Raw genomic sequence first — 22149 nt, forward strand, 5'->3', positions numbered from 1 at the left:
TTCCTAAATTCGATGGCTTCTGTGGATAGAAGGAACTATTTGTGTTTAGATTTATATATATATATGTACATATATATATATGTATATGTATATATACATATATATTATATATATATATACATATATATATATATATGTATATATACATACATAAAAATTCCATTTGGGCATTACAATTCCAAAATTCCATGATTGGCATGGGTGGATAATTATTTTCATTCATAATGAACAAAATGAAATAAATATCTGTAACGGTGGAAATTATCGATAAAAATAAACGTTAAGACATTTAATACATTATTAGCAAAAAACTAGCGATATGTCGAGATTGCATTAAGATTCCCAAATTTATCTCAGAACTTATATAATTAGAAGAGGTTGTCTTGAGGGAATTGGAGGAAACATTCATTATCTTTTAATAAAATACAAACTCCTTGATGTTCCGTTTCACTTACTGGTACTTTGAGCGTGCGATTTTGTATGGCTTTATTGAAGTAGTAAAAACAATACCTGCTAATTTTTTAATTCACTGATCTGACATTAGGTAGCTCCGATTTTATAATTTCCCGTTATATTGAATCGTTAGATGACTTGAAGATAATGTGACCTTAATGTAACGTGGAGGTCACGGATTTCATAAACAATTCGGACGAAAATCACCATTTCGTTAACGTGATAAATGCAGTCACTTCGTCTTTAAATTGACTAGCGTTCATAAAATTGAGCTTCGTTAACAGAAGTTACAGTTAACCTTCAATTTAACTCATCATGATAAAACCGGTGCTAAATATCTTTCTTGCTAAATACCATTATTTTAAAGCACATTTCATAATCATTTTCCTTACTCATTGCTACTTTATTCATCCTTTAGCTTCTCTTTCATCCTCAGCGTCTCAAGACTGAATTTTCTTAGAAGACGGGAGGAAGTTTTTTAGTCCAAGTGACAGGACCATAAAAAATATTTGTGACCCTATAGTAGTATACAAATGAAGGAGGTCTGGAAGATTGGGCTTCTCCCGAACAAGGAGGAAACTTTGTCTCGTTGCTAAGTTATCCGGGGTGAGGCTCACTCTGCCATCTGCATGTTACCCGGCAAGATTTTCCGGGATGTGTTACGAGTTACTCAATGGATAATTAAGTCCAAATTAATGATTATATTATTTCACGAATTCCACGGTTCCAATTGCACCAGAACGCAATTTATTCACCATAATTGTGTAAATGTAGCGTTGTTGCTCTGTAGAATTTCTTAAACGGCTTTCATCATTCTAGAAAAGTTCGAGGGTGTCCGGGTACTTCCGCTGATCTATCCACAGTGCTGAAGGCATAACAGTAGAATATAGAGTACTTTGCACTTTGGTTTAATTCAGAAATACATAACCTTCTAACATCACAGCTCAGTGAGAGCCTTTGGCTGAAGCTTTCCTTTTCCCGGCCACTGCCTCCACTCTATCTGTTATATTTTTAATTTATAACATCTTCATAGATAAGAAAGAATAGTTCACTTCCTTAGCAAATTGAAACGTGGTTGCCTGAGGATAAAACACAAGCAATTCCCTCTTTGCGTTTTGCATTTCAATTATTTACTAAAGATCGGTATACGGATCTTGTCGTAAAACAGCGATTTTTTTCACAGTAATATTTGGTAAGAGAACACGGCCGATTACAGCAGTGAATCTTACCTAATATTCATTTTGGTAAAAAGTCACTATTCTACAAACATCCCTCTAAGTCTGTCGTGATGTTATTCCGCCAGGTGACGGCCTCATTGGGCGTGTGATGTCCTTGTCTATTCCTGCTCGAAATTAAGGAATCACACGCCGTACATCCCATTATTTAAATGACGACTTCGGACAGCGTAAACAATCCTCATTACTGCCAACTTTGGAGTCAAGATCTTTCGCTATTGTGGATTCCGAGGAAGAGCTATCGTATGTCCTTGAGTAGGGCTTACCACTTATGGAGTCCAAGGTGGCATTGAAACAAGATAGTTCTGTTGTAAACAAGCCTACGTAAGTGCGATCTGATGAATGAACGGTGATCTCACTAGTATTCTCGTTAAGTTGGGTGAATATCAAAGTTCACTTGCGCGAGATTTGGAGGGATTACTCGGGGGTTTACGTACTTACCGTGAAGTCCAGCATTGATTGGGCGCAACAGGTTAAACGCTACCCTAGTATCCGATAAATTACGTTACTCACATCTATTTTTCATGTCGCGGGGGGATCATCGAAGAGATATATCACACGGTCAATCTATTTTCCTTAAAAGAACACGACTAAAAATATTGGGCAATGAAATTTTACCTATACCTTAAATCATTTAGCAAGCATGATACTTAAAAGTGGTAAGCAATTGCAAAGAGCAGTAAGAAGCATTAAGTTATATTGATTAGAAGTATGTAGGAAATGTTTTTTTTGTTTCAAACTTCACTATTCAACACAATAAATAATTCCATGACGACATGAAAACTTTGGTTTTCCACTTAAGAAACTCTTTTGTTCGGTCAAGCGTCGTTGAGAGCAAACAAATAAAATATGGAAAAATAATACATACGCATTACATTTTGAAAACCAAAATAAAACATACGAAATGAAGTACAAGAGATTGATGAGATGGGTGAATAATCTTAAAATTGAGTATCGATATCTTCTTTAACCGATATCTAAACGAGATTTTCATCGTCTTCAAAAAGCTATCATACAGTAAGGTTAGAATGAAACGCCATAGCTTTGTGATTCCACAGTTATTCATTTGAATACGATCCGGGATCAAAAGTTCGGCGTCTTCTTAAGATAAAGCTGAAGTTGAATCTCGAAACGCAGGACGTATCTAAGTAAATTACTCTGGAGTCGCAAATTTATATTTTTTGCTTCTGACTATTCTGACACACCTGATACCACCAATGTCATCATACAGTTTAACATGCTGTACGAGTATTCCTTCTGGTAACATGTTGAAGATATTTGAATTGATATAAAATAATCCTGTAGATATTTAGATTCGAGTTAGTATATTTTATAATACTCCTTCGAAAACTATAAGGAATACCAGAAATGATCGCTAAGTGTGTCGTAAGACAGGATTGAATCATAAATATTCGAAAAAACTAAAAAGAAAGGTTTCCAGGGTCCTCTTTTCCGTCTCCGGTGTGACTTTTTGCATTCTAATGATCTTGATAAATGAAAGATACTCGATGGAGTCCTCATAATCTGCTATTTTCCCCGATTGGGAAGGAGCATTATAAGTTCCGAATATATCAAACGTAAGAATGTAAAGAAAACTAAGGGCGTGGATAATCCCAAATCTCTTTCTTTCTCCCTGAAGATTTAATTCTATTAATTAAGATAAAGACAAAGATATACTCCTTGAAAATAAAATTAAGGCTGCTTATGCGTACTTAAAACATAATTTCTTGTAAAAAGACGTAATATGGCAAAGAACTAAAGCTTCGTACCTAATTAATAATTCGTACTTAATTAATTTTCTGCCGGTATCAAATTACGAGATGTATTAGTGCTATGGATAAAATAAAATTAAGAGTTTATAGGACAGAGCATTTGTAAATTGCTGTTTGTCTACAAAATAAAATGGAAGAGAAACTGTGGAAAAGGAATCAGTTTATGAAACCTATAATTCGTCAAGCATGTTATAAATATGGTTGCGAATCAAAAACATTTTTCAGTATTCTGTCAAATATACTCCTCCGGAAAAAAAATCCCAAATTCATTTTATTGAATGTTCTCTCCAGCTAAAAAAGAACAAAATTGATGCTAACTCTGCTATTCATGACTCGCAGTTTCATCTGTTTTTATATGTACGTATGTAATTTTCGTTGTAAGAGTTATCTTTGACCTAACTTGACCGCTGCCACCAGGAAATTCGCCTAATTGCAACGTAATTGTGTAAATAAAAAATAAAATAAAATAAAAATATGAAGGCATCCGAGAGCATCGGACCTTATTTAAAAGCGATGCTGTAGTTTTTTTCAAATAAATGGGACATAAATGAAGGTAATCCTTGCTGATAGCTTTATAACTTGTCCGAAATAAATTTTTCCATGGAGTACCAATCGAAGTTTCAGCACAGTTTCATTGAAATTCCTGAGGAGCGACACTATATCGAAATTCCAATCAAAATTTATTTACTCAAATGAGAATTCCAAGCACAGAGAGAATCGATTTTTCCCTACATTTTTATTAAATTCCTTGATGATGACGAGGATTCTAAAGTTGAATTTAAATGAAATTTTTCGGCACGCAAAAAAGTTTTGGTGCGCACTGTTTATTCGTGAAAAAAAATCCACTCAAAAAAATTTCCCAAATTTCTTTAAAAAATCTTCATGTTTCAACTCCGACGTGTAAAACTTCCAAACACTTGAAAAAAGAAACTCTTTAAAATAAATAAATAGCAGTCTGGCACAAAACGCTCATTTTCCCACTACAAAGCGAATTTCTCATATTATCCTCCCCCCCCAACTTTCCGCGTAATCACCCCGCATCTCCGGTGACCCCAGAAAAACGTGCGGATGACAACCTTTGAAACACGAGAAATTTTTAGGACATGAGGACGTCGGGAGGATACAAAAAGGATGAGGGAGAGAGAGGTTGGGGTAAAGGAAAGGAAGAGAGAGAGAGAGTGAGATAGGGGTCGGAAGATGTCTAGCGGAGAGTTAGCAGAGGGGAATTGAGGGCAAAGCAGACGACGGAGGCGGCGAACAGTGAGATAGAGAGAGACAAAGATGCAGACAGACATCCACACTCTTCCACGCTTCGCATCCATCGCCGTCTTTTGTTCTCCTCCCGCGGGAATGGGGCTAGAAGGCGGTAGGAAGACTGGGGAAGTGATGGGATAGGATGAGATCCCCTTGCACTGAAACTCACCTTGACGAACCACGGTTGTTTGTGCTCTGCCTTTTGGAACATGTCTAGCTTCTTCATATCCACTTCTACCTTCAACTCCTTCAGGCACATAAGAACTGCCCGGCAAGGGGGCGATCCCGTCATGTATATCAGCTCAACACCCGAAAGCTTCATCTCGTGTGGGTAGGATTGATCGAACTGAACCGAAGGATATCTCTCTTCTCTTGTTTTTCTTCCTCGCTCGAAATCTTTTTCTTTTTTTTAGTCTCTCCGGGCGAAACAGTAGGGAGGACGAACTGCGTTGGTGGTTTGTGGCACAGAAGCTGGAGTGTCCGTGGACGATATTGGTAGTGAGGGGGGGGGGGTGAGGGTTAGGAATGAATCTCCTGTACGCAGTTGGGATTTCCGCGGACGACCAAAAACTATCCTCCTCTGTAACTCCACGAGCAAAGAATTTTTCCTTCTCTCCTCTCACAGAAGGGGTGTTCGCGCGTGCAGTTCTCTCGTCTTCCTCTACCGGGATCCCAGTGCTACAATACTTCCACCGAGGGGGAGAAGGTTTTCCGGAGTCCGCACGGTGTCCCTTAGGGCTCGGCGTCCGCTTGCTTTCCCTTGGAAGCAGACTTTTTTCCTGGCCCCGACCGCAACACCACCACACCGAGTTATTCTGCGACGAGTCGGCTCCGTGAAGTGACGCGCGGGATCTCGGAGACGGGCAATAAAAACAAAAGCGCATCTCTGAGGGACGGGGAGGGAAAAGAGGGGGGTTATGTGTGTGTGTGTGTGTGTGTGTGTGTGTGTGTGTGTGTGTGTGTGTGCGGGGGTCGTCGCAAGTTCGCAGCGGATTGGCGGAGGCGGGGGAGGGGGTGGGGGAGAGCGCAGGCGTGCCACACGACGAGCGACTTCCGGACGTGAGACCACGTAACCATCTCTTTTCTTCCACACTTGATATTCTCCCATCCCCGTTTACTTCGGTGAGTGATTTCATCATCCCACCCCTCGTCTTGATTTAATTCTTTGCCTTCTTCGTGTCCGCACGAACTTCCATTTAGGTGTTTGACCGTGATCCCCTTTGGAAACAAATTTATCCGAATTATCATCAATCCGTTATCACATGGGTGCAATATGTCAAGTGTTCTGGCTTCCAACTCCAAATATCCGGGTTCTTATCCTGATGGTTGCAAAATTGTACATACATATCCCAATCCCTGCTTAAGTTTCAAAGCACTTCAAATAAAGTTCACTGCCCGTCGGATTGGGCGTCAAATTGTATAACCCCTTGACGTCGTTCGTTATTGAAGTAGGCAAATGCCGACGTCGGGTTTCTCTCTTAATTTATTCTTTCCCCGTTCCCTGAAAAACCGACCTTAATCCACCTACTCCTTATGCCGCAAATGATCTGATCTGTCCATGTCCTTCCCTAATAACTGCTACTACTTATTGCCGATCGAGGCACGAGTAAAAAGTAGTAGTCACCAATGATGCCCTTAATAAAAAATTTAGCACTTTCCTCCGTCGTCTGAGAATAAATGAGTGGAAACACTATTTTATCTATAAAATCCTATGGAATAAAGAACGCAGTCTGGACTGCCCAATCGTTTATTAGAATACAACAAGGATTTCAACGCTTTGCTTTCATGTCTATGTCTATCTATCTACTTCGTATTAGTGAGATATCATGTTTATTTATATGAGATAAGTACACCTACCTAATGATAACACCTGAACGTTGAAACTAGCGATGCGTGGACAATTGAAAAATACAACCTGTTCATTTTTTAAGCGGTAATATTTCGCAGAACATGGTCCGAATTACATAATTATTAAAAATACTCTTTTTCTCACAATTCTTGTGAAGTAGTTTCATAGCTATTATCGTAACACTCTAAAACACACATCCCCTACGCCACATGGGGAGTCATGAAAATTAAGAGAATCTGCTTTTCAATTTATATTAAAATGAAATTATAATTCATGCACATGAGAACCATTGAATAAGTGATGGCGCAAAATTAATTAAACTCACCATAAGCCATTGGAAGCATAATGCTACGTTACGCTCCTACAAGATAAAAATGACGCACTTCTCTTATTAAAGTCCTCTGTCATGCCCTGCCACACGCCTTTGATATGGGTCACAGGATGATATACAGCTGAGTCCTGTCATTTATTTCTGAAGGGCACTTTTAAAGAAATCGTTTACAATATCATTACCTGTAGGCTTAGAAGAAAGAAGATAAATAAGGAAACAAATTCCGGAGAATATGGCGTTACATTATTATAAACTCACTAACCACCTTAGAAGAGGAAAATTCAAATGCAACTCCCGACTAGTCAACAAGGACAAGCACTAAATTATTCCTATCACCACACGCACATGGATACACATTGTCACAGATGTTTTTCTAAGGAAGGGGTCATCTAGAGGGTCGATTATGAGGCAATCTATGCTTTTGAGACGGACATTAAAGGCGGCTTTCTTCTTTAGGATAATGGTGCAAAGATTTTGCGCTGTAAAGGAATCAAAAGAGCATGGCTTTAGTTAGAATTTACACACTTCTACTCGTAAGTGAATGAACTGATGTGACGCAATACTTTGAATATTGGAATGCTGGATGACAGTGTTAGGAATAGGAGTAAGACAGGGGTGTCCATCATCATCTGTAATGTTCAACGTACAAGTATATTTGAAGGAAATGGTTAAAGAAGCATGGGAAGAAATGAAGGTAAGAATGAAAGTCATAAAATCAGTTAGGTCTGCGGATGATCAAGCTTTACGAGCAGTTTGCCAGTCAGCCAAGCTGTTGCAAGCATTACCGAGTGCATTTGAAAGCCCTTATAATGTGATGATATCGCGTGGAATGAGAATCATTCAAAACAAATCAAAGGTGTGTTATGGAGTTTCTTCGCGGAAGAGGGAAAGTAAGTTAAATATTAAAATAGGAGCGCATAAACTAGTGCAGGTGGAAAAGTTTACCTACTTTTCTCGAAAGTATTTACGACCAAAATACCGCAAATAGTAGGAGCATATAAAGAAAATTCGCGAAGGGCAAAGAAGCTTGCTCGAAGAGAGGGGAATTGATGAAAGGGATCTTGGGTAAGGATGTTAAGAAAAGACTCGTTAAAACTTTGATTTGGAGCGTGGTATAGTACGGCTCGGAAACATATTTGGTGAAGCAAGACGAAAGGCCGTAGATCGGAAGCTTTTGAAATGTGGGTGAGGAAAAGGATGGAAAATGTGAAATGGACAGAAAGAAGGTGCAAAGAAAGGCTGCCCGATATGTACTGGGGAAGCATGGGAGGATGGAGAGTGTGTCTGACATGCTAGAAACGCTGGGCTGGGAACCTGTAGAATCTAGAAGAAAAGTAAGCAGACTTTGTGGAATGTTCCGAATTTTGAAGGGGGAGAAAGCTTGGGCAGATCTTAGGAAAGAGGCGGGGAACCCAAATTTTATAGGCAGAAATGATCACAAATTTAAGATAAAATGCCGGGCACAGAGAACAAATAAAAAAAAATTTCTTTTCTAAATAGAACAATTGTTGAGTGGAACACTTTACCTGCAAAAATATTCGAGCCCTTTCCTAACAGAGTGTATACTTTTAAGAATAGATGTAAGGCATATATGTAATAATTTGATTGATGTGTGGTGTATGGTATTATATGTAATAGCTTAATTTATTTTTAATTTATCTTTTTTTTCTTGCTGATTAATGGTTGTAAATGGGATGGGGATTCACTTGTTTTGTTAAAGAGATTTGTGTTTTGAAGTCTAGTTTTATGTATTATCTTTTGCAATTATTTGGGACTTGTGTGCCACCTGACAATGTCTATCAGCACATGTGTATTTTTAATAATAATAATAATAATAAAAAAACCAAGGGTTAACCAAGTAAGGAGGACTCTAAAGAGAAATCCAAAGGAGAGAGGAAAGGTGGATACAGAGAACATTTTTATTTGTGATGGAACTTTGAAGACTGTTATATAAGTGGGAGGAGGGATAAAGGAGGATTGAAGTATTCGCAATCGACGAGGGTGTAGATGTAGTGTAGAAATGTGTAGTTGTGTTTTTTTTGGGAGGGGCAAGTAAATGTATCATTGTACCTTTGCATGGTGTGTCGATCTAAAATCTGCCTTTAGCCCATAGAATACCAATTATTATAAATTTTACGGCATTATTATTATCATTAAAAATTAGCGAGAAACTTATATTGATTAATGACTCTACATTATTTTTATGTTTATTTATTGAATACGCATGATTAAATGCTGAATTAATGTTCATCCACTCAACATTAATGCATTAATTTAGGTGAAAATTTGACTAGTGTAGTAGTTATCTAACACAACTGCAGGAAATATCATTCCCGACGCATAAATCAATAACTTCCCCAAAGTCTAGTGAATAATGGGGACAGGCTTCAATTTTTGGAAAATAAACATAGGTAGAAATGTTAATTTTTTGCGGATATTCATTCCGCACAACGCATTGCAATATCGATGCATCAGTTGTTGGCCCTGATGAAGATGGTTAAGAATTCAGACGATTTGTACGAACTAATTGGAACTAATAATTTGAGTACTTCACCCAATGGCTTAGACCCTCTGCCACAACTCCCCTGATGTAAAAACATGTAGGGTAATATATAAGACATTAGTGTCGCGCTCCAAGGAAAAGTATCCTTTTTTTACGCCTTCTGGCGACGCTAGTGCTCCAGGAATGGTGTGAAAAATATTTTCGTTTGCCATCAGATATTTCTAGGGCACGAACCCCAGACTTAAGTCGCAGCACAGCTATACCCTAGGATAAACTCGATATCTAAGTCGTTTGAATCCGGAAGAGAACTAAGAGACAGACCCTGATGGTATCGTTGAATCGAGGTCAATAAAATTTTTTCAATCTTATCTTCTCGTATTTTATCTCCATATCAACGAGTGGCCGACGAACTATCACGGCATCTTTCACCCGATGTTTTTAATGTAAATTCGCTAAAACGTAAAACCAGGAAGGAGGGTTAAAAATTTGGAACACAATGGGCGTCTAATTAGCTCGAATCATTAGGCTCGCATGGGAATCGGTGAGATAAACGTGTGTATGTATTCATATTTATATAAATATTTATATGTATATTATATATAAATGTTTTTTGTATATATATACATATATATATATATATATATATATATATATATATATATATATATGTGTGTATCTATGTATGTATATAAATATATATCAATATAAATATATATATGTATGTAATGTATGTATATATATATATATATATATATATATATATATATATGTATCACCTCCTCTTCTTTCTAAACTCACAATATCGTCATCATAATGCGAGTCTACCAATTGGTGTGATGAATTTCTTATTAATTGCACTACGCTACATGAAAATTAAGTTAGCGCCTTTAAGGAAATTTGCTAAATTTCTTCCCTTCCACTAACTGCTGAATAATCCTCTCGCTGAACTCTCATAATTATCATTTTTCAATACATATTGGAGTTAAATTATTTCTATAAGATTTAGGATTTTCGTATTTTTCTGGACTCCATCATCTACATTCCTTCCTCAGTTCCACAAATAGAAGGCATCCACAGAATTCGCATCGCGGGTGAAATTCGGTGACTGCGAATTTTGCGGATATGAAATGAAAACTAGGAATTCAGGATTTCTGATGCAATTGACGCAAACGTCGTCTATTCATAGATGCGAGGTCACTAATGCTCTTTTCCCTTCAAGGGAATAGTTAACTCGGCGTGATGGAAGCTGAAATCTTTCCTTGACTTTTCCGTTGAACGTCATCTGGGAATATTTGGAGATACAGCCTGTAAAACGTTTACGGATGATTGCATTTTTGGCTGCATGAGGCGCGCTGTGAAATTAAGAATATCTAGGTCAGAGTACTTGTTGCAGTAAGCGGCCTTGGGACCATTCGCCCCGGTGATGATTAAAGGAATATTGCGTCGGGGCGGGTTGTGAAGGCGAGGTGGAGAGGCGAGAAAGACAAACCTACGTCAGCATTCGCGCGACGGCTGCCAATTAAGGGGGCAAAGGGACCAGGGTTTTCGACGGAAATGTGAAACAAGCGACAAATTAAACTTCAATAAATTAGATAATGGAACTCTCTTTGAGTATTCCCTCTGACTCGACAAATGAGCTCGTGAAGGCCAAAAGTGGGGGATAGGGTGACGCGAAATGCATCAAGAGGGTTATACATGAAAACACGAAAATTCTGGCTAAATTTGTATGAATCATAATTCTATTTCATTACCAACTTTTTTGTAAGGGAAGTGAAGAACGGGAAGTTTTTGCAGGGGGATTTCGCAAATATATGTCTACACAATACACCGCAAGCTGCCCCAAGGGCGGGTGGTATTCTTGGGCAATAACCATAGGAATACGAGTACAGAGTAAATACGTGTAATACCAACAAAAGGTATGCTAATACTAATGCACCCACACATAGGCGTATATATCCCAGCCAAGCTTATATTATTACCGTGTTTCCGTTTCAAAAGGATATAAATCCCTCGGCACGCCATTCCATGCTTAATGGCAAATGAAAACTCCAACTTTTATTCAAAGGCTGTCTGTTCTGAGTTTTTTTAGCACAATTCTACATTGTATTGAACTTTTCTCATCTCAAAACGATTCTCATTAAGGATAAATACGATATTTATTCATGAGGTAACATACATTGGAATTCATTTAGTTACGCAAAGAAAATCAAGGAAATTTGGTAATCCTTGAATATAAATAGAAGTTGTTTTATTTTTTGAGCAGTGCTCTATTTAACAACAGCCGTCGGAAATATTATTAGCTTAGAAAGAGAACGAGAAACTCGCTACAATTAAATCAATTTGGGTAATTTAATTACCTACTCTTAAAAAATCAGGCCAAATAATACCACCACGGATATATAGATTGACGTGATACTCCACAGTTCAATGAAGTAAACAAAAGCAGTTACATCATGCATGGAAGTCACCCCGAGAGTGAAATGCATGCGATAATCGTATTTACGTTGTGTTAAAAAACTTGACGTGACAGCCTGTCTCCAATATTGATTAGCTAACTGTGAGATACGACCGTCGAATCATCTCTTCCGCGGAGAACACTCTGTCAATAGCAATGCACTCCGTGTTGACGTATAATTAAATTACATCCATGTTGAAAGGGATGACCTAGGGAGATGAGGAGAGGAGGACGCTTTGGTTTACCGGATTAAAGCCATTTTACTCATCTGGAGCATACGACGTTCTGACTATTTTATTTCACATAAAGTGACTCATTTCTTACTTTTAGCGTACTGCACTGTGAAGAAAATTGTCATGTTTTCCGCCATATTATTGTAAGGTAATCTACCGGTTAAGGTAGGATTTCTTTGGATGGACACAACTACCAAATAAATATTTTGTGACTCCTAACAAAACAAAACACAATCCAGCAACCTACTCTACATCAGGTCCTTCTTCATCTCTGAGTACATTCTTCCTCCCTTAATCCCGTCCAACATCCCTATCCTGTTCCTTCCCTTTCCTCGTTTGCATAACATTCTCCCCTCTATTACAGTCTTCAACATCCTACTGCCGGCCAACACCCCCTTCATCCACTTTTCCTGCCTCCATAGGATTTCTCCCAACGGACTCCTCTCTTCGCCCACCATACGGAGTACTTCCTCATTTGTTTTCTTCTCTGTCCATTTCACCTTCTCCATTCTTCTCCACACCCACATTTCAAAAGCCTCCAGTCTACGTCTATCCTCCTGCTTCAATGACCACGTTTCCGCGCCGTACATAGCTACGCTCCATATCAAAGTTTTTACGAGTCTTTTCTTAACATCCTTACTCAACGTCCCTGTCATCAACTCCCTCCTCCTTGTGAAAGCCTCTTTGCCTAGCGCAATTCTTCTCCTTACGTCCCTACTACTTTGACCGTGTTGGTCCAAAACACTACCGAGATACGTAAACTGTTCTACCTGCTCTAGTTTTTTCCCTCCTATTTTAATATTTAGCTTAGCCTTTTTCTTTCTAGAAAATCGCATAACCTTTGTTTTTTTAATATTGATTCTCATCCCAATCCCATCCCAACTGAATTTCCAATTCACTCAGCAATGCTTGCAACCCCTTGGCTGACTGACAAACTAAAGCTTGGTCATCAGCAAACCTAACTGAATATACGAATTCCCCTCCGACTTTCATTCCTAGCTTCCATTCTTCCCATGCATCTTTAATCATTTCCTCTCCATATACGTTGATCAACAACCCTGCCCAACATCTTCCTATCACTGCCCATCCGGATTCCCCGTTCCCCACTCGCACCTGAGCAGTCTGAGAAATGTACAGGTTGCGGATTAGCCTCCTTTCCCTCCAATCTATTCCTATTTTCTGCAATATACTCATTAGTTTTCCCAATTTACTCTATCGAACGCTTTTTCGAAATCTACGAAACAGGCAAATACGTCCTGATTGTGTTCTATATTCCTCTCAATCAGTATTCTCATTACTGCAATGGCATCACGCGTACCTCTCCCATTCCTAAACCCAAACTGAGTCGTCAGTTGGCTTCGCGATGCGGCAGGAGAAAGGTACGACCCCGCTGTTATAAAGCTGCTTGCAAGGACGCAAAAAGTGATTGATCGTCAAGGCAACTATGTGGAAATATAGCTAAATGCTCATCCTTTCCAACGATGTACGCAAATTTGAGAATAAATTTGATTTTTCATGAAAAAAATAGGATACCTTACTTTTCGAATCGCCCTTGTATATCGCATAATAGATGTTGTCAATATCTAAGGTAGAACTGGTTACATATCTTGGGGGTGTTCGGATCAATATGTGCAAATTATTAGGGATATACTCTTTAGAAGAATAATCGCTTAAGAAGAAGACTTTTTCAGAAGGAAGTTCAATGAGGACTTTATGGAGCGTAGCTATTTACGGATCAGAAACTTGGTCGTTAAAGTAAGGTTAAAGCCATAGGTGCAAGTATGGTAAGGGATGGAAAACGTGAAATGAAAAGCAAAAGAAGGAAGTACGAGTATTAAGCATGGACGGGTAGGAGAGTGGAATGTAGGGGGAATCCAAAGGAGGCCGGAATGATGCATGCAGAGAATTTATATTGGCGATATAATGCCGGCAACTGTGAAAGGCGGAGAGGACATCAGGAAAAAGAGGAAGTGGCAAGAATAAGAAGTGGGACGTTGAATGGATTGAAGGGGTGAAATAATTATGTGTAATTGAATAAGGGCTTATTGTAGTATTTTAATGCGAGATTTGGCCTTGTTAGGCAAGGCAAAGAAATGTATAGGCGTTAAATTTGTATGAATCCAAAACCTACCGCAAACGGTAGACTACCTAATAATAAATATTATAAACCATAAATTTGTCTATTGTTCGTTCGTTACATTACGAATGTTTACGTGACTTGGCACTAGCACAAAGATTAGAAGGATAACATCATGCACACATTTATATGATATTTACGCGGATGTAAATGATCCTTATGAAACCAGAAACCAAAACGTTGTCCTAGTAACTAATTCAGTTGTTTGCGAGAAAATGAGTTATTTAAAAAAGTATATTCCTTCAACAGTTTTAGTGTCAATGCCATAGTTGATGCCAATGTCAACTAGGTGAATTTTTTTTGGATTGGTCAGCTTTTGTGTAAATTGAATCTCGAATTAATTAAAATAGTGATTAAACGCTACATTTAAATAAAAATTAATTAAAGATAAAATTTCTATGTGGCGTACACGTGAATTTTTGTGGTTATATATATATATATATATATATATATATATATATATATATATATATATATATATATATATATATATATATATACACATTCAAACACGAAATCCCGCCAAACGGCGAACAAATACTCATTTATATAGAAAGAGATATTAGGAAAAGGGATAGGAACACACATAAAAGACGAACACAGGAAAGGTGAGGAAGGCGGAATCAAGCAGATCACGAATGCAAAAATATTTCCTAGACCGGGATATCCCGGTCATCTATTTGCTATTCTATTTGTGTTCTATTGTGCCGTCCCATTATTATCTATAAAAAGATATAAATATATATATATATATAAATATAAATATATATAAATATATATATATATATATATATATATGTATATATATATATACTTCAGTGGATATTTATGCATGAAATACATGCTTAAGCATCCCCTGCCGCACGCTCTTGCATATATTTGGCAGATGCAGAAGTTGTCTCTCGAATTTAGGGGAACTCAGGTAAAGTCATTGGCTCATTAATTTTGCACTCTATGTGAGTTCAGAATACAATTAATCGCATGAAAAATATACGACATACATTCGTACGTACATATCGTGCCTGCAAAGGGGTTTTTCAAAAATGTCGCTGATAAAATGCCGACTTGTGACTGATTTGTCTTTAAACGCAGATATTTTCGCTTGCGATGATTTAAGTCCACTTCGTAAATGGCTTTATAAATTTGTATCCCGGGACAAAGGTTTAGAAAAACTGTAATTATCAACTAACTGAATGTATTTGTGGTTACAGTTCACTCACAATCGCGTTACCTCGCGCCTTTCTGCGTGGGTTCAGATCGGAGGCTTGCGGGTTCATGTGTCTATTTAGATGAACCTACGCGATACCGTCAAACGGACGGGTTTCATTTATTTATTGCTCATTAATCCGAAAGCAGCACTTTGGCCTTTACATCGGAGTTTTAACAATGATGTAACTATAGAAACAGTTACAAACACCCAAGCCCTAGATAGCGAAAAACCAATGTAGACGGGATTCGAACCCGGGGCCTCCGCTGAGGACGTTATCCCGCCGCCACCAGGGTCGGCGATTTCAATGTAGCCGGTTCAATTCCCATTCTTAAAATTGACAATAGGAAAATTGCTACCTTTATTTTGCAGTGAACATAGGATGGATTTGAAGAGAGAAACGAATCTGTTCGTGTTTCAGCGGCTTTTTCTTGTCTCCTAATCTAAATTTTATACTTGGGGGACAGAGATTATAATCAAACAAGGAGGTTATCACATACGTAAACACCTATTTTGCGGAGAAATACGTCAACTACCATTCGGAAGGGTTAAAGCAGATAGAGCATCGCTGTAAAAAGTGTGTTGGCTTTTTAAGGAGACTATGATGAAAAATAAAAATAAATTTGAAGAAAAAAATGACTCGATTACTCGTTAGGTTGGAAACTTTTCAGACTACCCTAATACCTTGCTCCAATTCATGCTCCCGTACTTTATTAATGTTTAGCATCTAAATTAATTGCCAATAATTTAGAGATCCATTGTTTGCTTTTATCTCAACTAAGAAATGTAATACTATTTTATGCACTTATAAGTGGCTTGAAAATATGATCGGAAATTGCATTTGTCAATATTCCAGCTGGATAACGTCTGGTGACACCTATTTTACATAGTATCCTAGCCAATTACGCAGATATGGCGTGTATTAAGGCTAAGTACTACTCTGTTGTATTTGCATTTCGTTAGGTATAAGAGAATATGAATGATACGTTCGTTACGTATACGGATACGTATACGTTACGGTACGGACCGTTACATAGAAAGAAAAATGAATTGCCCTTGGGTTTCACTCCTAAGATTCCGACTGCTTTGTCTTTGAATATGGTATCCAAACGCGCTTCATCCATATGTGAACTGATTTAGGATACGGTAAACTTTCATTTAATTTTTAAGTTAAAATCAATGAGAGTAAAGACAATAATTCAAGTTAAGTTTTACCTTTAATTACACAAGTCAGCCTTTTTACAACAGCGACGAATTCAAATTTCCCCGATTTCTACTCCTCTTGAAACTTTTCACAAGATAATGAAAACATGATTTCGCGATTTTTTCTTATAAATAGCATTTTATACCGTGATGTCAACTATCCTGGGCTAAAAACAAAGGTAGCAGTTGTTAAAAAACCAATTTTAAATGTGTAGAACGGTGGTTAAAAATACATTACCACATTCATAATAATATACGTAGGGTGAAATGTTACGAGAAGAGAGTATTTAGTATTATCATGATGCTCAAACTAGATTGCATTCATATATATTCTAATGTATATGAGTTGCTTAGTTTATTGTAGATTATACCTTGGAGTAATCAGAGGTACACTGTTGACAGATTGCGGAAGGATACGTATGTAATTGGTAATATCCAAATGTGATTGGGCCACTTTTATATTTCTGTCCTGAATTTGATTTTAATTAATATGGATATTCGAACCATCACCATGATATAAAAAATGATAAACTTATGCAAACGGTGACGATTTAATAACTCAAAGATCATATGGTCTCTCGTGCTTTGGCAAGGATTATTAATTGTTATTCTACCATTTAAAATAGAATATGGATGGACACAGACTGAACATCACCGCATATCTTAGCTTCAACTACCTGAAACCGTTAATTACATCAAATTATTCTTTAATTCAACCTCCATTCATTTAATCCAACATTTCTATCCTTTTCCTTCCCCTAATTCCTTTGCTTAATGTTCCCCCCTCTATTACAGTCTCCAACATTCCACCTCCTATTAAAATGCTCTGCATCCAATTTTCCTGTCTATGGATTTCTCCCAGCAATCCTCCCTCCTCCACCGCCATTTCTAGAGCTGTGTTTGTTTCCTTTTCCGTCCATTTAACTTTTTCCACCCTTCTCCACACCCTTTCCTCAAAACCCTTCTACCTACGCCTACGTATATCATCGTGCTTGCACGACCGTGTTTCCGCGCTGCAAAAAAACTACGCTCCATATCAAAGTTTTAGTAAGCTTTTCTTTATATCCTTACTCATTATCCCTACGATAAACTCCTTCTTCCTTGCAAAACCTTCTTTGCTTCTTCAGTAAAGAATTCAATTTATATTTTGGACCATAGAAAAATTATCGTGACATGGCCCATAGAAAAATTATTGTGACATGAATATGTGCCAAATTTTAAAAAATGAAAACAGGTCGTGAGCAATATTTTTCAGCTAACCCTCGTCATTTGCGATCTTAAATCAGGCAGAATGCTTTACTAGAGAAGTTATTCTATGTGCGAAATTATTCGCGATGCCACGATGTGAATACGTTTCTTATACATCACTGCGTTTGCAGTCACTCGTTTGACATGCTTACATCTTTTTAATTGGATGACCCTCTCCGGGTCAATTCCTACTGATACCTGTCTCTGACGGACAGTTAAGGAAGCGGATGACATAAAACTATGAGTCATTTCCACGCAGGCTTATTTTACGCGGCGTTTCCGGAACGTACCATGAAATGAGGTTTTTTCCGTCGATAAATTAAAGTCGGCTTTAAATTTGGACTCGCCCCATGATATTGCCCTATAATTGTGTTATTGAAGCAATTGAGAACATCGTTAACGTATGCATTAACACATCGAAAAGATTGTTCAGACGATATGTCACGACTAGTGACATATCGTCTGAACAATCTTTTCGTCTGAATAGTAATTTCAAAGTGAAGGGAAGATAAAACGAAGGGTCTACTAACCTCGGGGAAAAAAAGAAATAAATAGCTTCAGGACATGGAACAACGATTAACGCCCACCTAAAACGATTCCCTTATAGATTTAAAATAAATGTGTTCCGGTGGAGTGACTCATCGATTTAGTTAGATCACATTTGAAATATGCGGCCAATATCTACACCTACATAATACTCCGCAAACCGCTGCAAGGGCGTGTGGCGGGGGGTGTTAGGTCATCACCCCTTAAAGAGAACAAAACCACATACAAAATCAACACATCCATACAAACCTACACCCATATTGGCGTATATATTCATGCAAAAACCCTTTCAACTTACCCGCATGCAAATACATGTAATATCAACTAACAAACAAATGCACCTTAGCATGTAGTAAAAATTTATTGTAGATTTAACCACCGAGATTAAATAAGAGATTATTACCGTCAAGGACAGACTAAATAACTATTTCTTCCCTCCCAAAATAAGTAATCATTACAAAAACGGACCAAGTCACTTCTACATTCAAAATTCTAAAATTTTAAAATTGAGTCGACAGAACAGTTCTCATTTCAGTTGACAGAACAGTTCAAAACAGTTCTCATAATTGAATGATGTAAATATGCATCCATGAGTGAAATTATAAGTGTGTTTACTCGTATGCATGGGAAAACTCTAATATTCATAATTACGCTTAAGTGCGTATTTGAGTGCGTTTGGTGCCCTAATACTCCCGGTGACACGCCATTGTTACGGACCTCGTACACTGGTGTGGAAGATGCTGGATTAATAGGTTCCATCCTTCATTCCCTCCCGAATTCCTCGGCGAACAAAGCTGATTTTAATATCTATTTGAGCATAAGGATGAGGAGCGAAGTAGAATAGTAATGACGATCTATCTGAGGAAACAACTACCTACTATGAAATAGTTCATAGAATAGACAAAAGGAAACGATTCTTTAATAATTATATGTGGGGTCTACTTTTATATGGATGTGAGACTTGGACGATAGGAGTGGCAGAAAAAAATAGATTTGTGGCGATAGAAATATGAAATATGTGTTACGAAAAAGCGATGAAAATGAAATAGTTAGACAGGATAACAAAAGAAGTACCTCAAATCGTGAGTGAAAAGAGAAGCATATGGAGGCCACTTACAAGAAGAAGAAGACGGAAATTGATTGGATACATCCTGGGATGTGATAACTAAATAAAGGCTATTATTGAAGAAAATAGAAGAAAAGGAAGAATTAGGTTAGCGTAAGATTAGTCCAAGAAGATGGCAATGGAAATTGTCAATTGAAGAAGCTATGAGGAGATGAAATGCAAGACAGATATACACATTTGAAAAAGTGCTTTTGTATATTAGCTAACATGCATTCAAAATCACGTGTGAAGTAATATTTATACATGCATAGCCGGTCCTCTGACACCCCCCCACCACACGCCTTTTGCAGTGGTTTTCGGGATATTGTGTGGATGCAGATAAGGAGGTTGGCAGGTGACCGGGGTGTATGGAGAGATGCTGCGAACCAGTCATTTGGTTGATAACCAATGACGAGCCAAATGGAAAATTTTGGAGAGAGGACTCACCTCGAGAATGCCGAAGATCTCTGCTGTGCACTGAGCGGAGGACCCCTGTCCTCCTGACCTCATGCTACTGGACCCACGACGACGCGGGCAGCTTAAGGATGCTGACGCGGGTGATGATATGAGTTACCCTGCCCGCAACCCCCGCGGATAGTTTCAACACCCCGCACTCCCCCTCTCGATCTTCGGCGAACTATCTCCCACCCGAATCCAACAGCTGTGCTCTCTCCCTTCTGGTGTATGCCACACGAGTGCACAGTTCTCCATCCCCGTCAACGCCTTCCACTCTCTCTCAGATCCCCCTTCCCTGGGCATAAATGATACGACCCGTGAGGATGGCAATAGTCTTGTTTTTTTAAGCAGTCCCTCCGTTGAATCGGGTTGACGAGATGTGACGATCATGTTATGCTTTGATTGCCGATTTCCATCCTTTTCGAGTGCTGATAGATTGATGTGCGTCGGAATGGAGAAGCGATCTCAAAAATATTCTGGCTATTTTCTCCTATGGGTAATATCGGGATGGACATGACCAGACCTATTTCTTTTCCAAAGCAACTTTTATGGTACTAATACCGATTGAGAGTATTTTAAACCTTGTGAAAAATCAGTCAACTCTCACCAAGTTGAATTTTCCGATGAAGAACTTCATATCATGGTACGTGGTCTATGTTCACTTTAGTCCAGATGCGTGTTTAACGGCAACAACTCAGGCCTATAGGTGAACCACTAGGCTCTGGTAGGATTTTATGATGTCAGCCAACGTGAAGATACGGCACAATTGTATTTCTGTTGAAATCTCCTTCCAGTGTGCATGTAAATGGTCCATTCAGCAATGAAGGGTGAATCTCTGAAAATTACAGTAGACATTCCTAAAGCCATCCTTATTGTTTTTTGACCCAAACATTTCCAATTTTTCCTTATGTATTTTCTCGGTCGAGATCAAATCTTCCATCTAAAGCACAACTTGCGTTGCGTCGTTATAATATATTCACCAATTCGTTTCAGTAAAAATGGTTTTCGTCGTCTTTTACTCTTCCATTGGGATCTCCGTTTTTTGTTAGCTCCATCTCTCTTCTATTGGGCGAGTTATAACGTAATATTCACACTTTTTTCCCGTCATATCGCTTGAGTCCTTATCTGTAATTTATAGGGGCGCTCATTTTCTTGCCAAATATGCTCAAATCCTCTGCCGTGTAAAATACGCATACGAAGTGGTTCATTCCTTTCGTATATTGTGGTCTTAGCATTTGCGTTCTTGCGAATCATTCCTAGTCAATCGTTGGGCAACAGGTGAAATTAAAAAAGAGTCACGCGATGAACACTACTACTGGGATGAATTAGCCCCGTCGATCCTTTCTAGTCCGTTCCTTCCCGGCTGAAAATATTTCCACTTGGTTATCTACTGGGTCATTTGTGGCACCTTCTTCGATGAAGACTAGGATCGGGTTCCTACCAAGGGTTTCAAGGATGAAGTTGATGAAAGCCATCGCTCCAACTTTAATACCTATATGATCGTCATCGTTCGGGGCACTGTCCGATCTTTTACACCCTACCTGATCCCCGAGGCAAATCACGTTGATATATTAGGTCAGCGGCGGTCTCTTCCCACCTCTCCCATCCCTTGCTTAAAGTTGCACAACCGTCCTGGGTGATGTGAAGGACTTAAACAGCTGTGGAGGACGAAAGTGAAATAATTCATTCTCGACCCTTCATCAACCCTTTGAAGCACTTCTTGTTTCCCTCAACCCCAACCCTTTCCTTTCATTGAAAATAATCCCTCGTCCCCACTCTCCCATACCACGCCCTCGCCGCACGAGGCCGATGGCCCACCCACACCTTCCGGTCTTCTCTCGGAGCTGACGGGGAAAATGATAGAACGCGCGGGTCGTAATCCTCCCTTCCCTTCGCCGAAGGGGCTTGTGGGCGTTGACGGAGAGAGAGAGAGGGGGGGGGGGCAGAGGAAACACCATCGTCGAATCGGGCGGTCGTCTCTTCCTCCGCTACCGATGACGGCACCTCCGGGTGGACACAGCCATCCACTGGTCGCAGAGAAGAAGGGAGTTTTGGCTCTCCCTTTCGCCGGCCTTCCCCCGCCGCACCTCCCGCCAACGCATCCGCCTCCCCGCTCGGACTCTTTTGTTTCGGGATGAGGGGACACCATCAGGGCACGATTG

The 22149-nt window shown here is 38.8% G+C and overlaps 1 protein-coding gene across 2 annotated transcripts in view; it reads right to left on the reverse strand.

The window, feature by feature from the left end:
* Positions 1–21947, reverse strand: part of LOC139696399 (glutathione S-transferase 1-like) — a 196746-nt gene extending 174799 nt beyond the window's left edge. Inside the window, exon 1 of one of the 2 annotated variants that reach the window (XM_071595146.1) lies at positions 19979–21947. In XM_071595146.1, the coding sequence (XP_071451247.1) occupies positions 19979–20041 (63 nt within the window). In that variant the 5' untranslated portion in view covers positions 20042–21947. Of the gene's footprint in view, positions 1–4883; positions 5565–19978 lie in introns of those variants that run through there. The other variant, XM_071595145.1, reaches the window with a different exon arrangement.
* Between the last annotated feature and the right edge of the window lie 202 nt (positions 21948–22149).

Source organism: Hetaerina americana, unplaced genomic scaffold (genome assembly GCF_022747635.1).
Source record: "Hetaerina americana unplaced genomic scaffold, ioHetAmer1.1.p SCAF_7, whole genome shotgun sequence".
Taxonomy (NCBI): Eukaryota; Metazoa; Arthropoda; class Insecta; order Odonata; family Calopterygidae; genus Hetaerina; species Hetaerina americana.